This window comes from Agelaius tricolor, unplaced genomic scaffold (assembly GCF_023055355.1).
Source record: "Agelaius tricolor isolate 1412-34295 unplaced genomic scaffold, bAgeTri1.0.p SCAF_5, whole genome shotgun sequence".
In the NCBI taxonomy this organism is placed as follows: domain Eukaryota; kingdom Metazoa; phylum Chordata; class Aves; order Passeriformes; family Icteridae; genus Agelaius; species Agelaius tricolor.
The window spans coordinates 24,613,710-24,637,357 of NW_027269265.1; the positions used below are offsets into that span (position 1 = coordinate 24,613,710).

The 23,648-nt window shown below is 36.4% G+C and overlaps 1 protein-coding gene across 4 annotated transcripts in view; it reads right to left on the bottom strand.

The window, feature by feature from the left end:
• The window catches only part of MIPOL1 (mirror-image polydactyly 1), a 187,692-nt gene that overhangs the window by 153,820 nt on the left and 10,224 nt on the right, over positions 1–23,648 (bottom strand). For 2 of the 4 annotated variants that reach the window (XM_071426863.1, XM_071426864.1), the window contains exons 2-5: positions 4,298–4,343; positions 2,384–2,520; positions 1,705–1,839; positions 400–479 (exon numbers count right to left, since the gene is read on the bottom strand). In XM_071426863.1, coding sequence (XP_071282964.1) covers positions 400–479; positions 1,705–1,709 — 85 coding nt within the window. In that variant the 5' untranslated portion in view covers positions 1,710–1,839; positions 2,384–2,520; positions 4,298–4,343. The remainder of the gene's footprint in view (positions 1–399; positions 480–1,704; positions 1,840–2,383; positions 2,521–4,297; positions 4,344–23,648) is intronic. The other 2 variants (XM_071426861.1, XM_071426862.1) reach the window with 1 other exon arrangement.

Sequence of the window (23,648 nt, forward strand, 5' to 3'; positions counted from 1 at the left end):
CATTAATATTAGTAGATGGCTTAATCATACCCAAGCCAGGTGTGAATAGCTAAGAAAATTACTTTAAGACAGATTTTCAGATTTATTGCTAACAAAAAAAAAAAAAAAAAAAAAAAAGTTGGAAAGTAAAGTGCAATGTACAGACTAAGAATTTAAACAAGTCTTCTGAAAGTTGTACAAAAACATTTTCAATAATCCAGAAAATAAAGGTGAAGCTTTATATTCATGTAGCTGCTCTCCAGTTACTCAAAGTTCTTTTAAGGAGCAGTATGTGGTTACTGGTTTTTTTTCTTTTCTTCCAAAGTCAGTCATATATCAGCAAGAACAAACACACTCCAGTCACTGCCTAGCACTGGTGTAACACCTAAGGTTCCTTATTAATATCTTTAAAGTCCCTACCTTTTGACCAGTTCTCCATTTGTTCCTCTGAACTTGTTTGATCTGGCACTGAATCCAGTTTTTGCTTGAAGGTTTCAGAGCTAAAATAAAACAAACTTGAAACAATATAATACACCTATACTTTGCCTTCATTTGACAGAAAATTTACAAAACAAATTATTTTAAATATTTATAGCAGCACAATGAAGTCTGCATACTTTAACAGCCAGGGAAAAATTATATTTCTCAGTAAAATATTTTTTCTTCACTCATCTAATTTTTATAATTGTTTGGTTCAGCTCTCTGTTGCATGTGATGTCTTTGTTGAAATATTTATTAGTTTGGTTTTTTCTTCTAGAGTCTGGTCTTGGAAGTACACATTACTGAGCACAGCCCAAATCACACCAAGCAGTCCTGCTGCAGACAAGACTGCTCCCTTTGGCAGTTATTACAGACAGTGGCATGTGCTTCACTTCACAGCATTCTTTCTCTACTTTTAATTTCCTAGATAAAATAAAGTGGTCCATGACCACTCCAACTCTGAAGTTCTTTCTGAACAGCTAAATAATGCATCCCAATATTTGCATGCATATTGCTTCAGATTATAGTTAATTCCACAGTTGCAATATTTCATATAATTAAAGATCTTCAAGAAGTAACCTCCAATAAGACTTACAGTAAAATGTTATGTCTACCAGGCATAATTTTGAGTGTTAAAAGATACGCTCTCTTATGTGTTAAAAATTTCGTTATACTCGTTATCGCAAGGAAATCTAAATACATTTGTAATCTTGGTAACATAGTAAACTTATTGTATTACTTACTCATGCACCTCTTTAAAAAATATTGTATATAGGAAAATTTTTATCCTTAACTCTGCATTGTGCTTATTTTGTATGTTTTCCCTGCTGCATTTTTTAATATTTATTGAAAAGATACATGTGCCTTGAAGATACAGTGACTAGATTATGAAAACACTCAGACAGTTGTCACTGTGCTGAAAAATGTAAGACATTAAATAAAAAAATTAAGTACCTATTTTACAATTCAAGCAAATTACACCAAGACACATATTCTAAATAATAAAGCAGCAGGAGAAATTATTTTGCCATACATCACCAAAAAAGCAGATTATTTCATTTTTATATTTAAAATTGCAAAACAAAAATTAATTGTACAAACACTTTAGATTCAACACCAACACGAACACCAAACATTCAAGAAATACATATTTAGCTCATATTTGTTGTTGACTATAAATCTGCATGATAAAAAAATGCATAGGATTTGATGTGCTTAGGTCTTATCAAAAAATAAAAAGTTCACCTCATATCGCAGAACACTGAGTCCCTTAAAAGAATCCCTCAAATGAAGCTGTACGCTTCTTCTTCAATTCTGTGTAACTGTGTTGATTTGAAGTTGGCAATCTTTTCCTAAGTTCCTCATTTACTTTTGGATTAGCTGAAAATATAGAGGGTTATTAATATCAAGAAATAGGTTTCTGTCAATGAAGCCATTTCCCTACATATTGCACAAAAAGGTTCATAATAATTGCAGTATTTTAATAAGGTATTCATATAGCAAGACATGAAGAAAATATGGTATTTAATAACCTCTGGAGTATTTTAAAACATGTCTTAGGGCCTTAATGTGTCTAGTAATATACTATTTAAAACCATAATTTTATCCCTCCACAATATACAGTCATTCTTCCTCGCCATTTACCCAGCTAATGAATGCCAGCAATTAGTAAAATGTAATCCCATTGCACAATCATTTTAATGCTTTTAGCACTCAGAAAAGTAAACACCAAATTAATACTGCTCAAGCCATATCAGATCCTAGCTGGAAGCAAGCAATTATAGTTCAGCTCCTCAGGTGTAATTAAATGATTGGAATGATTTAGTTCCATAAATGCAAGTTAATTCATAAGCAAGCAACAAATATACTGGGAGTAATTACAAGAAACATTGACAGTCTAAGCAGGGCATGTGCCTTTCTGTACCTGATATAGGAAAATGCTGCCCTCTCCCGGAAATAATAGACAATGGCACAGAAAAATTTATGACTGAAGTCAAGAGGCTCATTTTACAGACACTGTCTTCATAGGTGAAATAGGTTCTGCTAACTAATAGGAATTTTCTGGTTTAAACATAGAGAAAATAAAAGTGGTTGATATCAGATTAAGGTCACCTATGGATCAAATTAAAATGGAAAGATTTTTAGGGCTTCCTACGATGTGCCAATTAACTTCCTCATAATTAAAAAAAAAAGTTAGGATACAGAACAAGAAAATATTCCAGACACTAAGTATTTAAACTGGTTGCTCTGAACACAAATACTGCAATAGGTAGCTGACTTGTGCACAACACTTCCTTGTCCTTCAAGATGTACCTTTACAGAAGGTATCTTGAACATAAAGTATTTTTAGAACCAAAACTTATTGAACCATCATTTTCCAGTGAGTGTTAAAAAGTCAGCATTTCAAAAATGATCAGAAGTGGCCATTAAGGTTTTCACACAAGGAATCATCAGAAAAATTGAATCCTATAAATCCTTACTTTCATTTGAAGACAATCTGCTAATAATCAATCTGTGTAATAATGAGAGGAAATTAAAAGCTAGAGATTAAAATAAAGTGTATTGGCAGACCGAGACAAAACTGAAAATACAAAATGAGACCATAACCCAAATGCTAGAGGTAATGTGAAATCTAATTTCCTTATTCACTATTCATTTATCCACCTTGTGCTAGTGTAAAACTACTAGGACACCATGAAAGAAAGTGAAAATAAAAAAGAAAATGTCCCTATCGGTTGAATATAAAATGCAACAGTCACATAAATTAATAGTTAAGTAGAATAATGAAAGAACTCTCAGACCTAACTGTCTACAGGAAAAAGGAATGCTTCCAAATGCTGCATATAGCAGCAAGGGCGATAAAATCACACACTGTGGTCAGTATATATCTGTTTTCCACACAGAGAAAGTGTAGGAAAGCTGATTCGGAAGCATTTGATCAATGTAAAAGCCTTAAAATTGTTCTTTACCAACAGCACTTTGGCATAAAAATATTTATTTTTTCCAGATCTTGGTATATTTCAAAACAAACCCAAGCTGGACACAAATATATTCGGTGTTACTTTACCTACCATGGAAAAGAAAAAAATTATTTTAAGAAGTCATATTATTAAAAGTTTAAAATGTACTGCACATTTGCTTTGCCCTTTGATGTCACAGTCCTATTTTTCTATTCAAATCTTGTACACTGTAAGTTAATTGCTTTTGGAAACTACTTATTATTCATGTAAAAATTAATGTGCCAATGTGTTTAAATCCTTTTAAATGACCATTCATGCATCTTTCTTCTTTAAGTACCAATGAAATCTGTCAAAGATATCAATGCAAGATGGTCTTAGATAAAGTTCTAATATAGATTTTTTCTGCTAACATAAGATTTTCATTTTCGTCAACTTTACTTAAATTCCATTAATTTTTTAAGCTGCTTTTAATAAATTCACAAGTAAAAAATTTTAGGCTCCATAGTCTGTCATTTGTGTTCCAGCTGACTTTATGAATATTAATAACAGTGTTATCCTGATTAAATAGGCTTCATATAAAATCCCTGTGAATCCTATAGCTCAGACATCTCATTTTTCCAACTCTTTATGAATTTGGATTCAGACATTAAACTGGAAAAAACCTAAAAAAACAGATTCAATGGTACAGTGGTGTACCCTTAAGCAAAAAATTAGCTGTTCTAATGATTCAAATAATTAAAATTGATAGAACCACATATTGAGATTTCAGGCTTTCTGTACACATGCAACATATTTTAACTCTAATGAAAACATCAACACTTCACAGACAAGGGATTAAGAATCTATTATAAAATAATAATACCTGTCCTAATGCTTACCTTAAACAAACAGATGATATAATCTTGAATCTTCATACATGGAGTGCTGATTTGGAGAAGTATTTTCCAAAGAGAAAGAAATTACTATATGTTTAATTACATAAGCATACACATGAAATACATGAACATTCTAGTTTACCACAGGAGCCCAGTGAAAAACAGCATTAACTATTAAATGGTTCATACTTCAGGAAAACCAACCTTTTTCTTAAGAATATCAAATTGAAACACACAGGAAATACTAATATTATCCTAGGAGACTCATGCAGTCCCAGTTTCAAACCGTTAACTTCTTTCCATGCTTATATGTTTGAATTATTTACATCTATGACAGATAAAAATGGAAAATTAAGCTTACTGCATTGCCTTCACTTTTTTATATAGTGCTGACTGGAATGACTGTTTCCTCAGTCATTCAGGAAAATATTCTGCAAAAACACCATTAAAATACTTTGCCTTTCAGTTCCTTGGAATATGAATGGATTTTAGGAGAAAAAAAATCTAAACAAAGTAACAGCTTATTCAAAAGGATGTCATACCAATCCTTGTTCTAATTATTCCTCAGCACAAGCACTTCAGATGAATTAAATAAAAACAAGAGGTATATAAAAGTAACATATATCTGTGAGATAGAAAGCATACAGTGCTTTACTTGAGCAGTTCCAAATGGCTTTTATTACAGCTGTAGCAGAATTTCCTCTCTCTGAGGCAAAATCCCCAACCTCTTGAATGTCTGCAGAATAATAGACACTCTACACAGGAGCACCCCAAGGTAACTCCAACCCCACAAAGCACCACAGCAACACTAATGCCAATGCTTTCTCTCCCTGGGCAGGACTGAGAAGTCCATCTTCTAAGCTAGACTTCAGTTACTGAGTCCCCTCCTCAGGAACAGAAAGACTGCTGAGACCACTCTATGTGGAGACCCAATGACTGCAAACCCCCATTCCTTGGTCTTGCCTTGAGAGAATTTGAAGTCAATCACTGAATCATGGCCTTAGCTGCTCTGACATGGTGCAGACGTTTGCCGCTCTTGACCGAATTCACCCATTCTTCACAAAAAATCCTCCAATTCTGGAAGAGTTTTTCCACACAGAGGGCTATCCCACCTGCCCCACCTCTGGTGGAACAAGAGACCCCTCTACTCCTTGGAACAGCACTAAGCCTGTTTTTGTCCCCCCTTAGAGGTGCAGTTAACAGTTGCCACTGACAGTGCAGGCATGATGTACCATATAGTTTATGAGGAGGGAAACAGAGAATGAATTTTAGCATTTTTCCCATAAGATTAATTAGATTGGCAGAATCTTCTAAAATATCCTGAAACGTTTTGCCTCGGGGCACACTAAACTAAAAAAAACTAACTTAGGAGGCTACTCTACATAAAAACCAGTTACCTTCTCAAAGCATTTCCCCAGGGAACAAACAGTCAGTTTTCTTAGCTCAGGTGGATGTCAAGTCTTGATTAAATGACACACTCCTCTAAAAAGAGTCCCATTTCCACCCTATCTTAGGAAACTTTATGGCATATTAGAAATCTAAGGCAACTCAAAGTAAGTTAGAACTAGTTTTGGACAGTTATAAAAACCCTAGTCAAAGGATAACAGTATTTTTTACAAATGGAATAATACTCATCTGTTAGATACTTAAAAGCTGTGAAATGAAACACACTTTGATTACAGAGATACTTATTTTATTGTATTGTATTCTATTACTTTTATTTGCTTTTAAATACAAATAGTTCATGCAAAATATTATGTCTCTTTTAAAAAGAATATAAAAGATAGACAAGTGGATTAACCTTAGAAATTGATGAATGCAGCATAAGTATTATTTCCAATTTATAAACTCTCACATCGCTAAAAAGAATTCAAGATTTTGGTTAATAAAAGTAACTTAATTATATGGAAACTTGATAAAAACATTTCCCCAGAGGGCAGAGTGAAGCAGTTGTCCCTGACTTTTCTTCCCTGCTGATTCTTGACCCAAAAGGAAATAAGACATATGCAGTTGGTTTCAACTAACCTATATAAATAAAAAAAGATATGAAGAAACGGGATAATTTTCCTTTGTTGCTGCAGCAGTTTCTTCATATCATCACCACAAAATTTCCACCTGGTGCTTGTAATAATGGCATTTACTGTAGGGCAAAGAGTACTTATTGTCTTTGTCATGCTTTTGACAAAAGCACAAGAGGAGACACAAAAATGCATAAAACCAACTGGTTTATAATAGGTTTCACCTATTCCTAAATTAAACTTAGTTGGATAAAGGACAGGTACTTTCCTCTTTATTTTTTCTCCCTAACTTGAACTAAGTGTCTTCAAGGGTCAATTCTCTCTCTGTGCATCAAGAAATGCTTATGTGCATATTAGCTCACCAACAGCGCCCTATCTCTTCTGCCCTCTGATATATTCTCATTTTTACATTAACAAGCTTCATTTGTATTTTATTTACTAAACAATCCTCAGCATGGTCTGTTGTCTTCTTCCCCAGTTTGTAGCTGTCCTGTGTCCTCTAATTACTTTCTTTTTCCTTAGTTTTGTCTTCTCTTTGACAATACATGCCTTTTACTTTCCCCCTGCCCACTACCTCTTTGAAATGCAAAAAAACCTGTAGAGAATCTTGTCAAAAGACTGTCTCCCTTTATTTTCCAGCTTTTCTCATGTGACACTCTATTTTCATTCTGATAATGAAACTATGACATGCTTTGATCAGGTTTGAACAGCCAAATCATTTAGCCATCCTTCAGTTTTGTAGTAAACTCTTCACTGGCCTTAAAACTCAGTATTATGTATCATATTATATATTGTTATGGACAGCCAGATATCAATTTCTAAACATTTTACAACCAGATTGTAATTTCCATAGCCTTTACAGATAGGAACAAATATGTGCATTTTAAACTAGAGATTGTCTTATCTGGAGCCAAAATAATATTTTAGTAGAATCAGCACAACATAGTGCTAAGGGCTACCTGCATAGTACGCTCTGTTGACAGGGTCCTAGTCAGCAGACAAAGGGAAGTCATTAACCCCCCCCCCATTCGGCTCATCTGAAGTGCTGCATACAGTTTGACCTGTTCATGGATATCCTGAACTAAGTCCAGCAGGTGATTCAAGATGATTAGGGGTCTGCAGGACATGAGTTATGAGGAGTTTGCAAGAGTTTGATTAGTCAGTTTTAAGGAGAAAAGGCTAAACAGGGATTTTATTGGGTTTTAGCTGCCTTGTGAGCAAATAAAGAGAAGACGCAGATTCCAAAGAGAGACAAGCTCTAACACAGAAAACTTAGAGTTATGGGTAAGAGAAAATTTTTCACAGACAGGAAGGTCACTGGAACTAGCTGCTTAGAAAGGTTACAGAATCTCTATAGCTGGATATGAGCAAAACTCATCTGGATATATCAACCCAATCTAACTTTGGAGATTGCCCCATTCTGAACTGGATGATATGCAATTCCTGCCTACCTATTTTGTTATTCTAAAGATTGCAACAAAACAAACCCACCAGAACTAGAATTCCTGTAACAGAAAATATACTAGGTTGCTTTCTGCTTTACAGAGTAGGTCAGTAGAGGCCCTGACCAACCACCAACCAAACACCAGTGAGACACAACCAAGGACCACCCATGTGGCAGACAGGCTAAATGCCAACAGGGAGGAAACAGTGCAATAGCAGCATGTGTACAGCATTTTGAGCCCTACTAGTCTTGAGCACCCAATTTTCTTCAGTTTACTACATGACTGGATGATTTGGCATTAGGCTAAATGTCAAATATTGGTTTGCACATCATCCTTCAGTAAACCAAAAATGGACCACTGATACAGTTATTTTACCTGTCTTTCTGAAAGCCCTGGCCGCAAGCCCCACAAAATCCATTCTTCCCCCAAACTTGTAAAAATGTCACTGTGGCTACAGAGCTCCAAAGCTAATGATGGAAATTATTCAAGAAACACGAGTCTACAGTGCTTATGTTTGCAAAATTAATTGTGTAGTATATTCAGTATACTGAAATTCCCAAATCCCCAAATCATAATTTCTTTTGTCACAGAACAAAGTTGCTAGCCCAGATTTTACCATAAAAGCAAGAATAAAATCACAAAACATTATATGCACATGAAAATGTGAAGTAGTAACTCAGTGCCAAATTAAAAAACTAGAACAAGTTATTTCTGCATTAAGCAGAAATTATGTCTTTGCCAAAAACATTCCAATTGTTTGGCTGCCTTCACAGAAAGAAGTAAGACTGAACGGAGACTCAATGAAGAAAAGCAGCAGAGAAGCAGAGAAACTTGATTTATCCAGCCAACTCTCATTTCTCAAGGTACCTTCAAATAGCACCATTTTTCCTGACAGTAAAAATAAAAAGCATAAAGGCAACAGTGTGGATATTGGAGCCTGACCAAGAACTATCATGAACACTGAACATGCAGAGGCCTGTCAGAAACGTGCCAACCTTTCAAGATTCAGTCCTGTACGTGGGGACTGAGAGGGGCCTGTTGGTTTCCTGCAGGGGAATACAGACCACCAGTTATGTATCTGTCAGGCTGTTTTAAACAGCACGAAAACACAGATGTGCCTCCACGGCTGTCATAAAGCAGCACATCCAGTGCACTCTTTCTACCCAAATAATGCAACTGCTCCAATTCTATACTGTGTGCTGCAGCTGAGGAAAGGAATCACATCACCTGAAATTTCACAAGCTGAAAAACTCAGAGAAATAAAATAACATTGACTCCACATTAGCCCTATTTGCTCTTTACAAGCAAATAACTACCCTTTTCTTAGACAACTACCTGAAAAGAAAGCTATCTTTCACTATAAGCATAATTGCTCCCTTAACCATGCTTGCTCAGCAGTAAAAGCATAGGAACATAGAGTGTTGCTCAGGTGTGAACACATACATTTTGACTCAATAACCAGTCTTGCCCGAACTTCACATTTATTTTTGGTAAGATTTAGCAACTAGATCCAGTACACAGTGCCTTCATTGACTATGAATAGGCAACTTCACCCTTTGTAAGCAAGAAGTGGAAGTTACAGAAAAATGGCACACTTCAGGATGTGTCCAAAGAAGAGCAACAAAGGGGGAAAAGTCTAGAGCACATGTCTTATGAGGAACTGCTGAGGGAGCCGTGATGCTTAGCCTGGAGGAGGGGAGGCTGAGAGAAGACCTTACTGCTTTCTCCAACTGCCTAAAAGGAGGCTGTAGTGAGGCAGGGGTCTGTCTCTTCTTCCAAGTAACAATAGGTCAAGAAGAAATGGTCTCAGGTTACATGAGAGAAGGTGTAGATTAGATATTAGGGAAAATTTCCTCACAGAAAGGTTTGGCAAGATTTGGAACAGGCTGCTCAAGGAAGTGGTGGAGTCACCATCCCTGGATGTATTTAAAAGATGTGTAGATGTGGTTCTAGGGAATATGGTCTAGTGGTGGTCTTGGCAGTTCTGCATTAATGGTTGGACTTGACGATCTTAAATGTCTTTTCCAACTTAAATTATCCTATGATTTTACATTTGCTACACTCCAACAACAACATTTCTGAGCATTTTCAGCCCTTAGGCATTGACTGTGTGCTTTACAACATGCTTAACATGCATGATATATAGCATGCCTTATGTGCAGTTGCTTATTTAGGTATGATTACTATGTCAGTGATTTTGGAAAATAATCCATATGCTTCCCTGAAATTTATTGCAATATCAAAGAAATCTGAAAATTAGCACAATTCAAAATAACAAGCTATGCATTCAGAAATGATCTTGGACTACCAGAGAAGAACAAGATATTCTGAGGTGGGCCAAAACTCAATGAGAACCTCCGAGATTCTCAACCTGTTGAGAATGTCCAGAATTTAAATGTAAGCTAAAGACAGAAGAGGCTAAACCTGCAAACATTCAGCACCATGGCAATTGCTCCACTGTTTCTTGATGTTGCACCAACAATGAAAGTTACAAGATTAAAAGGAGTCACCATAGACTGCAAATCAGTGCCAGGCAGTTGAAAATCACAGAGAAACAAGCAAACAACAACAAAAAGAAAAAAATAAAAGGAAAAAAAAGAGGCATTAGCTGAAGTTAGATCATCAGTCACAAACCAGATATTTCTGACACTGGATCAACTTCCCTGCCAAACTTAAAGAAAGCAATGCAAAACATAATCACATATGAGGATACCAATCAAACTTCTGCTTTTATTTAACATCATATTTATCCTTTAACTCTTGTTTTGAAAAGATCCAAAACCTTCTCTCAGCTGATATGTACAAAAAATGTCAACTTTACCCAGTAGGCAGGAAATTCCTGCTGTAAAAAAAAAAAAAATCTGTCTAAAATGTTAAAAGTTACAAACAATGGAAAACTTAGTTACAAAAGGTCTTCCAAAGTAAGGTGCAGAACAATTTTAAACACAAGCAGAAATGTCAGAACACACACATGAAAACTCTGTCATTTCAGCCAATGAAATAGTCTAGTTTTTTTTTTTTTAATTTAATATTTGAATATATGGATCATTCACATTCTTCAATCTTTTGATTATTTATAATGATATGCAACACACGGAATGAAGAAGCTGGACAAATATGTTTTTTAAAAAACTCAAATTTGTTCACTGGATTTTGAAGAAAGTTCCTTCTAAACCCTTAGTAAGCACATTATTCAGCCAAAACCATGAAAGTAATTTACAGTGGAGAAGCCCTAAAGAATTCTTCTGAGAATATAAACTACAAAGAGTTTCATATAAGTTGTGGGTCACACATCTGAGAGAAAAACTTCTTAGGGGTTCTGAGTGTTAACATCAGATTCTCTCTACACAGACAAATGGAGAAGAAATCCTAGAAAAATTCAGGACCTAGGAGTATCTTGCAGTTTTCAGCAAAATTATTCTCTTTGGAATTTTTTTTTTTTGGTAAGAGAAAACAGATGGATGTTTTATTCTTTCTTACAAGTTTATCCTATATTCCAATACCTTGCATTAATTATTCCTTGATTCATCAAGATACATTCATGCTTTCATTGCCAAAACACTAGAGCTGAGACAGCAGCTGAATATTGGCCCCAGACCAGTTATTCCTGGGTGGAGCAAAGAAGTTCTAAATCCATTTACTACATGAAGGAAGAAAAAGCCTTCCTTCATACTTCTGAAATCCAGGCTCATTTTGATGGCTACTTTCTCTCACACATAATTGCGCTGAATATTTTGAGGCTTCTTTGTCAGATGTTGTAGTTATTATGTAGTTCGCTGTTTGGCATCACTAAAAGATAAAAAGAAATCAAGACTTCATAGCTGTAGAAGTGTAGGTAAAATACAATATTTTAAAAAAGGGAACATCTGGCCAACAGTTCAAATGCTCAGAATAATTCTGAAGGTATTCCTGGACATTGTGAAGTTGCAAGACTTGCAGGCTACACAGTTTTATCTCCCCTTTCATGCTGAAGGAACACCTTACAAAGTTAGGAATGTGCACTACTGGGGCATCTATGCTTAATTATAACATTAAGAAAACTCCTAAATAACTTCCTATTTCACAGTCCAACTGAGAGGAATAAAGTTTTCTGAAATATTTTCTGAAACTCATTATAAATGAAAGCAGCTTTTTTTAGTGTTGTGCTTTCGTAACTCCTTACTGTCAAAGGCAAATCTTAACATGTCCAGACTTAAATGGAAAGAAAAAAAGGAAAAGCATAATTTTTCTGGTACAAGTTATGACCCTTTGACACTGCTTTTAGTGGTCTTCATCTTCAACTTCTTTTAATCCCTTCCAGAGTTTAAAGCCACAATATCTAATCAATTATATCTGTTCATATCTCTGCTTATCCAAAGAAGGTATTCCACTGAACTCAGTTTTTCAGCTGGACTGTGCATGTGCTGAGCAGTCAGGTTTGGGAAAGGAGGTGTTGTGAAGAGGTTGCTGTTTTTGCAATAACTTGCTGTCTGCCTGAAAAGAGTTAAGTGAATTCAATTTAATTTACTCACCACACTGAACTTTATGGAGGTGTAAGATTATTTTTGGTTTTTTATCAAGGATACTATATATAAACTAAACCTAAGGAAAAGGTAGTTCAGTATTTATAAGGTTTTCCACAGTGGTTTCAGGACAGATTGAAAAAACACACCTATACTCAGACATCCATTAATAGTCACCTTCATAAAATCCTGTTCCTAAAGACATTCGAAAAGTCCAGAGACTCCATGCTCTGGGGTCATGCTCTGATCACATTTTTCTTTAATCAGATGAGCTAAAGGTTTTTTTCAAAACATTTTTGATAACATCTGATATTTTTTATGAACTTCTTTATAACTGGAGTTTAACATTAATCTGAATGAATTTCTATAGCATGTGGAACAAAATTTTTCTTTTATTTACAGTATAATTTCTGCATTACTAAACAGTGACACTTTCACACGTAATTATATTCTACAGGATTACAGTTTAAAAAAATCCATCACTGGTTTTATTACATGTGGGATTTTTAAGAGCTGAAGATGTACAGATAATTCTTTATTTCCCCAACCTCCCTTATGATCTGAATGCCTGTATTACTGGAAAGAAAGTGTCATATGTTACACTAAAGGGATTCTCAATAAAGTACCTACTTTGATTTTATTTTTGGTTGTTGCTAACTTTTAAGGTAAATTTGGATACAACTGGAGGGGAACCTCACTATGAAAGCAGCCTATGATATTTATAGTAAGTTTTCTCTCTAGTGCAAGACAGTGAATGTTTGCCAAAAGAATTGTACATCCAGGAGGGTTTTTGAAATATGAAAGATACTTTTAAACTATGAAGAGAATTATAATTTTTGCCTAATATTTAGTAACCTTCAGATACTGTAATTCCACTTCAGATCCTGGAAAAACATTCCGGAGACAAATATTAGTCTACCACTGGATAGTGAAGAGGAGGAACAAAATTACATTTCAAGGGGAAACTGTTTTAATTAGAGTTACCTTGTACACCTGCACAGCAGTCACCTTCAGTACATTGTGCAAAGGGTTACACCCCACAACTGTGTTTATTCTTGCTACCATCAAATTCTGAGTCCATAAAGCAAGAAACTCAAGATTGCACCCAGGCATATTTATATCACCCTCCATTTATGCTGCTGTAGTGCAGAAAACTAACTTAAACACCCTTTACTGGTTGACTGTACATGCCACAATAACAGTCTCTGGAAACACCCAGGGCACCCCAATCCATAACCTTTATGACAATGGAATCCTTCATGGATGCTTCATTCTTTTATATTTCAGGATACATGAACCAACAGGTGGACAGGGTCCATTACTGCCCTTTCATAAGTGCATTGAATCAGGAATTTTCTCACTATGATCCTGAAAGAAATCCAATTGTATCAAAAAAGGAAGGTGAATCTACTCTCACAGGTAGCTGTACTTCTGTACAGCTATTTCTGTATCTGTACTTCTGCAGACTAATCAATTTTCAGCATTTGTAAAGACAGCCTGATTACATGGAAGAAGACCTCAGTGATCTCATCACCAGCCCAGCAGATAAAATCTGCCTGTGCAGAAGCTTACTAAGCACTATACCAGAACTCCATAGTTGTTGAACAACTCAGCATGCAAAACCATTTACCCTGAATCCTACCTGAGAAATCAAAGATCAGATTCTGACCCTGCAGCACGGGCCCTTCCTTGGCTGAAGCAGAACGAGCTACAAACTTATAAAAAACTTACAATTCTGGAAGAAAACAAAAGACCATTTGTAATGCCAGCACTTACCTGGAAGAGCGGCTCAGTGACACCAGTTCTTTACCCTGTATGAGCTGCTCAGTGACACCAGTTCCTCACCCTATGTAGAGTCACTACTCATTGCCACAACTCTCTGATGTAATCTAACTGTGTAACAGTGTGTAACAGACTGAGTAACAGTGCAAATTCCTGACCTCAGCGACACTGGTGCTTTGACAGAAGCCCAAAAAGCTGGACTTAGTAAAAAGCAACAAGTGCAGAACACCGTGCTGTAAGTAAAGTCAGTTGATAAAGTCATGTTTTGGAAGCTACCACTTGTGAAAAATGCCCAGCTTGATGAAATACTCGTCAGGTCTAGTAACACTTTTCTGTGAAGTGGATGCGATGTCAAGGACTCTGTTTTTTATTGTCCTAGGACTCAAAAGCTCCAATACACTACACATGAAAAACTCATCACTGAGCACTACAACTTATTTATTAGATGTGTGTGGTAAGGTGAATGGCAGCCATTTCAGTTCACATATTCCAAATTCTGACTTGAAGTTCAGTTACTGAGAGGGTGTCCTCTTCTTCAGTTCAAGCTGATCCAGCTCAGGTACCTGACACAGAGTTGCTTCTGTGAGAACCTAGAATGTTATGTTATTGTCCTTTCCAGTCTGAAAAATAGTTACATTTCCTTCTCTTGAAGATATACCAGAGATTTGATTCTGGAAAAAATAAGCCTTCCTGATAGGAAGTAACTTATTACAGAAATGTACTCTTAAATCATGGGCTCCACCATCTACATGACATTTGGATCCATCAACTACATCTCTAGCATGTGCAAGACCCTTTGAACAGGGCCAATCTAATTTCACAGTGTTACAGTGACAACAGATCCAGCCTCACTCACAATCCTCAAGTAAGTTTTGCATTAATCTCTACTTAGCAAAGGTATATGAATTTGGCTACAGATAATATATGGGAGGATGCTGAGAGCATTGATACCTATTCACTCCTTTGAACACCCAAAGCCAACATAATAATGCAAGTAAAGAATGTGTAGTAGGAAAGACACTGCCTATCAGTTTCATTTTATTCACTTCGTATTTCTGCAGTAGCAATGTGTTTTGCAAGTGAAGGGGTTTCCTTTTACTGACCTTGGCATTCATCAGGACCATACTGTGATTTATATAGAGAATTCCAGGCCTTTATCTGATCTTATAAATAAATGTAAAATACATAAAACAATTATCCTAATGTAAAATTGAATTTTATCTCTCTGTAATCAGCTTTTGTCTATGATACATATTTCTATGTTTGAATACAATTCAAAATTAATAATGGGTATAATTTATTTTCTGACTTTTCATTATCTTGACATTTTAACAATCTTTTTTTTATATACTCAGGCTTTAGTTTTATCTAGGGCTTCAACCCCACAGTTCCTTTTTAGACATGTACAATGTGTCTTTCAGAATATCCATTCAAGGAATAAGCCTTGCTTATTCCTGCTAAAAGAACACACTGGCCATTTAACAGACCAAGAAAAATTAAAAAGAGCAGGGCTTTATAACAAAGAAAAACACCAGATTAAGAGAGAAAATTTAGCACTGCATGTCAATGACAGGAAAAAAACGTATTAGAAGAAATCACAAGTTACAGTGAAGAATTAGAAGTAAAAACTAGAGTTCTGAAATTGGTGGTTCTGGAAAATTAGTAACAGACAGCTTAGATATAATTTTTTAATAGCTAAGAGAGACAACCAAGGAAATCTTCCTATTAAAGGGCAGTCACTTTATATTGAATGCCATAGCATTAACAATTTAATATAGAGATTAGTCTTATCAGGACATGAGGCTTTCAGTACTTTACAAGTAATTTTTTGGCCTTAAATGTAATTTATACCTATTCACCAATCTAATAGTTTACTTTCTTTTCTTAATTCAATTAATTAACTTCAACTAACCATCCTCAATGTTTTACTACCTCAGATATACACAAGTTGACTTCAAGAAAGTATGTCTCAAGTCAAGCTCTCACCACCATGTAAGGCTTACGTAGACTTCATAAGGAAGTGCTACAGTTTACACAGAAGACTTCATTTAAATCAAAAAGCTCAGAATTAGAGATGGTCAGACAGGAAATGAAAAAAAAAAAAAAAGACACAGACATACACAATACAGCATTAGAGAATATCTTAGAAGGATTGTAATGAGTAAATACACAGAATGTCACGACTATATGGGCTGACAGCAGAAGTGTCACTTTCCATGCAGGGCAAGAAGTCCACAGCCACTCTGCACAAAGCCAGCCTGGCCACACCACAGCTGTCAGTGCTGCAGCAGTGGGATTCCTTCACGTCTGCAGCAAAGGAAGGTGCTCACTGGGCCTTTGTGATTAGAGGAGGAATGTGATAACCACGGTGGTCTAGACTGCTACAAGTAAAAACAACCTGCCCCAAAATGAGTGGTCCTTGGTCTGAAGTGGCTGTGGTCAGGATGAGGCATGTTTAGGAGGCAGTCCCTCGAATACTTGTGATAAACACATGTGGAGAAAATAACACGAAAGAACAGTGTGGTTAACTGAATAAAAGGTTAAAGAAAATAAACAGTATTTTTGCAGCTTAGCATTTATTTGTGAACTGCTGGTGCAACTCTATGCTTGACAGAAAAGCTATGAGGCTTTTGGTAGCTTGACAAGACAATCTACAAGCTTGAATGAAATGTTCAGCTTAAGGAATTAGAATAAATCTGATGACTGATGTGCTACTGAACGTGACAGACTGTCATCTGTTTTAAACAGGATCTCTGTAGGATGTACTGAAAGCAAAATTTTCCCATTACCTTAAACATACTAAGACTTTTCCCAATGAATTCTGGCTAATCTATTAAGACAAAAGATCTCCTCAAACTCTTGGCATTTCAGTAAAATAATGAAATAGCCATTTGGTTTACTTGCATAATTAATTCATGCTGACACTGTACTTCTGTTATTAATTCACAACCAGTCACAAATGTATACAATTAAAAAAATTATTCTAAATTCCTGAATTAACTATAAAAGTATAAAATATGCACAATAAAAAATTAAAGCAGCCTATCTAAACACTATTTGTAGACAGACTTTCACATGTAGAAATATCAAATTGTTTATCTGTTATCAAAGTGGATTTCATACAAAAATAGGTACAGCTTAATAGCTTTTGAAAATCAAGAAAAAATTATCAAAAGACCTACAGTCAAATGGTATTACAACACATAGTTAGTGATATATTAAAAAAAACAAACAACCAACTTTAGTTTTAGTTTGGCCTAAAATCCTAAAAAATTTTAAACCATTAATTTAATGATATACAGAGACACACATATAAACAATGTAAAACCACATAAAAATCCTTGGAATGCAATTTATGCTATTTTAAAAACCATATAAGCAAAAAAAAAACTTTGGCAAGATCTAGGCTGAAACAAGAATATCCTTCCTCTACATAAATAGTCCCTGTAGGAATTACTGAGGTGTTTTACCATCTCCTTATCCGAGAGATAATGACTCAAATCTGTCCGACAAACACAAAATATGGAAAAAAGGATTTTGTGCCATCCACCTGGAATCTGTACCTTAGATACAGGGAATGGGCAAAACTGCTCACTGGTGGATAAAGCACAGTAACATCAGTTTGAACTGATGTTTCAAACAATGTATTTGCAAAGCTGAGCAGGGAAGCCAGCACAACTCCTCAGCTCCAAAGGGGAATACAATCCACCTGCAAAGGGGAATAAGAATGAAACCACTCCCATTGTCATTCAACCTTCAGAAAAGGCTAAGTGTCAGAAGTGTATATAATTTAAAATACATTAGCTATCAGGGTAATTTCCCTCTTGGTTAATTGGTTTTCAATTATAATTTCATATAACACATTTCTAAGAACGAATAGTCCATATTGCTTAGCTCATAAATGCAAGTATTAGACAGATTTACCTTGCTAGTTCTCTTTACTGCTATACCAGAGCATCACAAATACTGGTAATTGGCCCAGCAGAAAAATTGTTTCTGAGCATGAGCCAGATTGCAAGTATAATGCCACACGTATTTTACTGACAGAATAAAGATTTTGAAAGATGCTTTGCCATTACAGCTTATGAGCTTGTAAATAAACAAATGAATAAATAGCTAAACTCAGAATACTAAAGCTTTGCCCACTCCGCCTGCCAAGATACAAATTTAGGTCAAAAAAAGGTCAAGGACCTCAGTCAAAACAGTTTTGCTTATAAGACTGCAGCTACATCTCCCTTTGTCCCCCATTTGCACACAGAAACCACTCAGACCTCAGAAGACCAAGAGATGTTTTCCAAACAGCTGTTTTACATCAATACAGAAGATCACAAGCCTCTGCACAAGCTAATGTTTTGTTCTGTGTTTGGCAGGAGTCCTTTACATGTCTCAGTTACCACAATCTCCTTCCCCACATAATGTAACCTGTTAACAAAAACCACTGTGACAGGGATAAAATGTCATGCTAGAGGCAACTACCAGTAGGTCTTTGAGGTCTATGACTCCATACAGTCAGCAGAAAAATGTATTATGCTTATATCAGAATTACAAATTAATCTGTTTCAGTTACCACCTGTGATCTTTTGGATTGATGGAGAACCAGAGCCTAGAAGCTCTGATTCCTCGCAAAGCTTTTCACAATTGCTAGCTCTACATTTCTATCATCTTCCCTGGGTCAAAACATCAGTCCTCACTAGAGCCTTTGCTATTCAACATGTGCTGTACTTCCCTGCTGAATGCTTCAGGCAGTATACAAAGTCTCTCAAAGGACTCAGGTGCTGATACATAAGGAATGCTGAACACACAGAGGTGGTCTCCACTTTCCTCAGAGCAACTGCCAAATTCAACTGATGCATCAAGCACAGAAAAACATTGGTTATCAGTCATCTTTTCATGATGCTCTCCATGCACTGGCAGGTGCAAGACTTGGTGTTTCTGTATTTTGTTTTTTAAAAACATTTAAAGGCCAAGTTTAATGAAGGCTTGTCTTATTTCCCTCACCTTTCAATGACCAGTATATCTACTCTGTTGATTTTACCACTCATTTTATGCATGATACAAGATTATTAAGCTCTTGTTTTGCTTCTAAGGGCAAACATTCATTGGAATGTAATTTTCCAAAACATTTTGTCTTTTCAGCTCTACCCTGTATTTCACTGAAAGCTTTACTGTCAAACTTCTTCTGAAAAAAACTCCCTCCTCTGCAAAGAAAACATCCTTTTAACAAGAACATGAGCTGAACTTTGTAATCATGCCCTTGAGAGGCAGAGATAGCTTATTTTCATAAACACTCAAGTAAAATACTTATATTCTGCTACAGCTTCCTATTTGTGCTAATATCACTGCCTCTGGTACTAACTAAATCAAAAATCAAAGAATACAAAAACATGATGGGTCAAAACAAAAGGGCATGATCATTCTTGAACAAAATAATGGTGGCTTAAGACATCACTAATGCCAAATACATATGTTGCAACTTCATTCATATGTGAGAAGTCACTGCTGCATAGAAGTAAAATTTCTTCTAAATTATTACTAGAATTTTAAAAATTGAGACTTGCTTAAGTAGATTGTATCTATATAAATTTAGAAATTCCTCCCTTACAAATTTAAGCTGCATATCCATCTGTCTATCATCAATGCTGCTACAAATTTGCCTTTCATAACACATTTTAGAAAAGAGTATTTTTACTATTGAAAAGATATGTTTCTACTTGTACTGACTCTGGTTTGGATGTCATTAACTTCCTTTGTAACTGCACACACGGTATTTTGGTGTTTTGGTGTTATGGCTAACACAGTGCTGATAACATACCAGTAATCTGAATATTGCCTACGCTGCTTCCACAGCATCAAGGCTTTTGTTTCCTGCCAACTCTGTGCCTCCAGAGAGTAGCTTGGGCATGGGCAAGAAGTTGTGAGGGGCCAGAGCTGACCCAAACCAGCCAAAAAGATATTCCACACCATATAATGTCATGCTTAGCATTGGAAACTGGGAAAAGCAAAGAAAGGGGCTATGCAGCTTTTCCTCCAAAGCAGCAGCAGCTCTCTGAGACTGGCTGGGCCATGGTGCGCTGCAGATGAGAGGCGGCGAGTGACTCCATTTGCATAAATTTTTGTTGGTTTTAGTTTTGGTTGGTTGGTTTGTTCTTTCTTCTTTTTCCTTTGCTTAATAAACTGTCACTTAAACATGAATTTTCTTCCACTCTCCTTATTTTCCTCCTCAGCCTGCTGGGAAGAGCAGCAAGTGAGCAGCTGTGCTGGTGTTTAGCTGCTGGCTGGGGTCAAACCCACACATGACTATTTTTTCCTATCAAAGCAGAAGGATGTTTATAGCTGTGATTCGTGTCTGATTTTTTTAAAAATGCACTGAATCAATAACAAATTGCAATACCGTCTATAGCTTCCTCTCCGGACGGCAACAAATAATTGGGTTTGAATGACAGGAGTGCTGTAATACTTTGCTACCATGAACCTAGCGTAGTGTGGATTGGAAGGGATCTTGAAGATCACCTATTCCAACCCCCTGCCATGGCCAGGGAAACCTACCACTAGATCAGGTTGCTCAAAGCCCCATCCAACTATGTGCCATGTGAAAGAAAATCCGTAACTTCATTTTTGCAAATTATAAGCAAAAGCAACTACTAACCATTAAAACAAATAAAGCAAACAAAATTATACAATTCCAGCAGAATTCTAACTGAACAATTTAGTTTTGAAAAATCCTTTCACAATATCACTTCTATGTCCATTCCCTAACATCTGAATTCCAGTTTAACACACATAATGAACTGCAGGTAGAAACACATTTCCAAAGATTATTTCAGATTGCAACTTAGCCCAGTATTCATATAGTCATCAGACAAATCTTCAGGCTTTAAGAATGACTTAATTTTTCTTTTGAGATTTAAGGTACAGTACAGGAGTGTTACTGTGCAGAAATATTAGTCAGAGAAAAAACAGCAGGGACCCACACCCTCCCCATTGTTTTGAAATGTAAACATTAAGACACTTGGAATTTCAAATAAAAAATGCAGGGCATATGTTATAGAAATGGCATACCTGTTACAATCACAGAATACTACCAACCTCTCAGATATTTCAAGCATAGACTTATTGGAACAAACCCAGTAAAACCCCCCACAAGAACAATTTATGTTATTATTATCCCTCAAAAATTTTCCTCCTCTCTCCCTTTAAAATTAAGAACTACATTTCAAACTTTCAAATAAAATTAGCATCTTGCTGTTTAAGAACTGTTCTAACACTAGAGTAACTTGGCTATATACAAAACTGCATCAGGTAAATTGATTTCTAAATAAAGTTACAAAAAACTTGGACATTTTTTACAGTTCTACAAGTGGCTGAAAGAAATGTCAACAAACCCAGTCCATGGTATCGTGTAGTTGAGCCATGTAACACAGCTCTGGGCTGTGGGTGTGGACACACAGAGTGCAAAAGAGGCAATACACAAGATTAGCTACTGCTGATTTTGAATTTCTGAACTGCTCTATTCAACAATTTTCTATACTCAAAAACATATTTTTAAAAAATCAGCAGTTAGCATATATGAATAACAAAATTACAAAACTAAGTCACAAAACTTGTGTTTTAATCTGCTTTGTAAGTTTCTTAAGAGCTTCCCATAGGTCCTGTTTTTGATGGTTTCAACAAAGATATACCTAAGGGCATGCAGTTGGCTCAGAAGTTAACAGAAAAACGTGGCAAGCCACATGGGCTCTCATCCTTGCAGCACTCTGGAACAAATCAGGGCATTTCACCCGACCGCCTGCCCGTCATGAACGCCACAAAGCTGTCCCTAAGCATCTGAGCACACAGTCAGTGCCTTGACTTGCACAGCTAACGGCAGACATTTAATTTTAAACCCATATCCATTTCTATGAATAAAACATATCACAGATACATGCGTCAGAAGGCGCTCCCGCCCGGCGCTAAGGTCAGAGGCTGCAGGTTCGCTCACCAGCCTGCTCAAAGCTGGCTGCTGGCACAGGGCTCCATCTACCGGTGTGCGACCCTGCATACCTATGGCAAGAGCTGCTGGGGGTAAAATGAATCAAAAACTCAACAGCTACTTCACATCTCTGTTTGCTAAAGAGATATTCAGAAGACATAATGTGAGACTATTCAGAAAACAATACTGTTTCAGAAGAAAACAACCAACAAACTACATTCACTCCCACGCTAGGCTGAAACTGTTGTACATGAGTGAAATCTTTTGTTATCCTTTAATATTTGTAAAATATGTCTCAAAAACTGTTATAAAGAAGCACCATTTTTCTACAAGATGCAGCATATGACTACATACTCCCAATCCAGATGTGAAGCTTTATTGTTCCTTCTTAATGCAAGGAAATAAGCAAACACAGGTAACTCTCAATAACTACAGAAAACTGTAACACAATTTAAGGTATTAGTTGTGGTCTTTTTCATTAAAAAAGAAAACTCCTCAAACATGCAAAAACAAAGTTTCAGGAGGCTACTGCTGTCCCTATTCAAGGATACTTCTGCACAGTGGGAGCTGAAGCTATATTATGCCTAACTTTAAAGATTAATTTGACTACTGCTGTCACACACAGCATTTCTGAAATGGAGCCGTTTAAACCTTGCCTTAAAAACCCCATCATGCCTTCAATTCATGTCTGGGAGTGAAAAAGAGCAGTCTCCTTCCCTCCCCAGGACCCTTTGTGCCCATCAGCCAAGGTTATTGAGCTCTGGCTGCAGAAGAGCAGAAAGAAGGAGAAGCAGTGCTACGCCTTCTGTGCAGCACCTCAGCAGGTGCCTGAGCTCGCCAAGGGCCAAGAGCTGGCTGAGCAGCCAGCCCAATTCTGGTCTCCAAGGCATGTCTAGCAAGATCAGCAGCTAATTTAGAACCTGGTGCAAGCAAAGAGACAGTGCAGGAAATGGACAGTGAGTTCCACCACTCCACCCCACTTCTTTTCTTTAAAACATCCTGCCTCACATTCAACACCATGTTAAAGGCAGCTAAGCAGGGTAAGGGAATCCTTGAAATACCCACATCCCTTACACAGTACCCAAACACAGGAAAAGATGGGACTAATTTAGTCAGGAACACCTGAAAACAACCAACAGGTGGTCACAGCAAGAAGGCAGGAATGGAGCACAGAGCAGTATAACTGAGGCTCTGTGTATTATCCTATAAGACAAGGAGAATTGGTGAACAAGGGCATCAGGGAATTCACACAGCTCCTCCTGTGGCTCAGCTTTTCCAATGTAGCTTGTTCCCCATAAATGACAGTTGAAGAGACTAATGGAAAAGAAAATCTCCTGCAATGAACTTTACATAGCACCACAAAATGAGAACAGAATGCTGTCTTTTTTCTTTGTTTTAAATTTTAACTTGAAGGGAAAGCAAATTTTAAAGCTTGAAAGTGGCTTTTCCACTAGCTAAATTTAAATTTTAATCAAAATGCACTTTAAAATAAAACTGAGCAGAACTATGGGTTTGCTGATGTCTCTTTAAGGAACAATGACATCAATGCAGGCTACACTTGAGAAGGATATAGGTGTGGAACTACATCCTTTTTCATCATACAGTCAGGTGCAAAGGGAAAAGTTAAACTTCAAGATT